Consider the following 1682-nt stretch of genomic DNA (forward strand, 5'->3'; position numbering starts at 1 on the left):
TTGTTCTTACGGAACCAGTCTTGAACCATATTAAAATCAAGCTGTACATAGTTCTGGATGTGTAACATATCAAGGTTTGAGGTTTATATAACAGTGTCATCAGCATATAAGTGGGTGTGACAATTAGAACAGATACTCGACAAATCATTAATAAAATAGAAAAAAGAAGCGGACCCAATGTGGAGCCTTGAGGAACACCTTTGTCAATAATTAAAAAGTCAGACTGATGACCCTGAACAACAACACATTGACGACGATTATGGAGATAAGCATTAAATCAGAGATGTACAGTAATGACACTGAGTAATCATCAAATGAAATTCGAAAGCAGGAAGTGTGGCAGACTCGCATATTGAACGCTGTAAATAAAGAAATGTCGTCCAATTACTCGGCAAACCAGTATGACAGAGCCTACACCCCGCAGAAGTTGAAGAACTGGGGTGGACTAAACACTTCAAAGAGGCCAACAGCACGGGTGGGCCATACCTCCTTCATTGCTGATGACAGAGGGCATCTACTCCCAGGAAAGAAGAAGAGGGGCAGTAAATGGTCAGACTTTGTGGGGACCTGGGATCTACCTGCTCGTACCCCATCACAACCCATCAACGCCACGTCTCGCTCTCAGGAGGGTCTCCCACAGCAAAGCAACGGGCCTCTGCCACACAGAGGCAGCAGAAGCACAGATAAACTGCCCGATGTTGGCGAGGAGACCAGTGGGGGTGTACAGCAGGACAGTGCTGCTCAAACTCTGCAGCTGAAGCCGGAGCGTCTTCTCAGAACAGCCCCCCCTTCACCGGGAGCGACAGAGCTGCCAGCCAGGGCAATGATTCACAAGCAAGAGTGGCCGGATCGCCAGATGAACGAGCTGCTCTTGCTGCAGTGAAGAACAGGCCACTGAGCCAGCGCTCTGCAGAGGCTTTGACACCTGGAGTTGGCAAAGGAACCCACAGCACACCATCATCCTCCAGTCAGAAACAAGGACATACAACAACACTAGTAAACATCATTGAGTTCTTAGTATGTTAAGAAAACACCTGAAATAATAAAAGCATTTTAAAAATGACAATTTTGAATAGCTGGATTTAAGCAACTTCGCTTTCGGGACAAATCAATATGATGTCACTTATTCCAGTCTAAAATGTCACATTGTTCAGTAACGAGTTCCAGCCTCTCAGAGGAAATGCAGGGTAACAAAAGATATTGTTCTCTATAATGGATGTACAAAGACTCACAGTACGGCAGCTGCCACTTTATCAGGTTGGACTAGAAACACTTTCACTGTATATCAGTATATGTTAATAGAACATCAGGCCCTTTATTCTCACCAAAGTGAAGAGATGGTCTGGATACATGCTTCCTTTGTATGTGAAACATAAGAAGTTGAAACAAAAAGATTATTTCAGAACCTTATGCATCTGAATTATGAAAGTTTGACTTAAAGTGGGTATACCATCCTAGAAAGGGAGGTGAAAAAGTTAACTATTTTGCATTGAACTCTATAGTTTTTCATAAATTCCATGTTCAGCATTCTCTAAGAGGGTCAAATCCCCCGGCTTCATAATGCAGCAAAGAATGAATGTGTGATGTCACTGTCACTAACAATATCTTGTTGTAAGCACTAGACAAACTGATGTAACCAGCCGAACATGCCATCTACCGATCCAGCCATTCACCACACATCG

The 1682-nt window shown here is 43.6% G+C and overlaps 1 protein-coding gene across 1 annotated transcript; it reads left to right on the forward strand.

Moving 5' to 3' along the window:
- Window positions 1–373: 373 nt before the first annotated feature.
- LOC133444835 (protein Flattop-like) lies at window positions 374–883 on the forward strand. The gene has a single exon (XM_061722736.1). The coding sequence runs from the start codon at window positions 374–376 to the stop codon at window positions 881–883; it is 510 nt and encodes a 169-aa protein (XP_061578720.1).
- Window positions 884–1682: the final 799 nt, after the last annotated feature.

The sequence above is a fragment of the Cololabis saira genome, chromosome 5, assembly GCF_033807715.1.
Source record: "Cololabis saira isolate AMF1-May2022 chromosome 5, fColSai1.1, whole genome shotgun sequence".
Taxonomy (NCBI): domain Eukaryota; kingdom Metazoa; phylum Chordata; class Actinopteri; order Beloniformes; family Belonidae; genus Cololabis; species Cololabis saira.

Coding starts and splice junctions, on each gene's coding strand:
- LOC133444835 (XM_061722736.1), top strand. CDS start 374: ATGTCGTCCAATTACTCGGCAAACCAGTATGACAGAGCCTACACCCCG.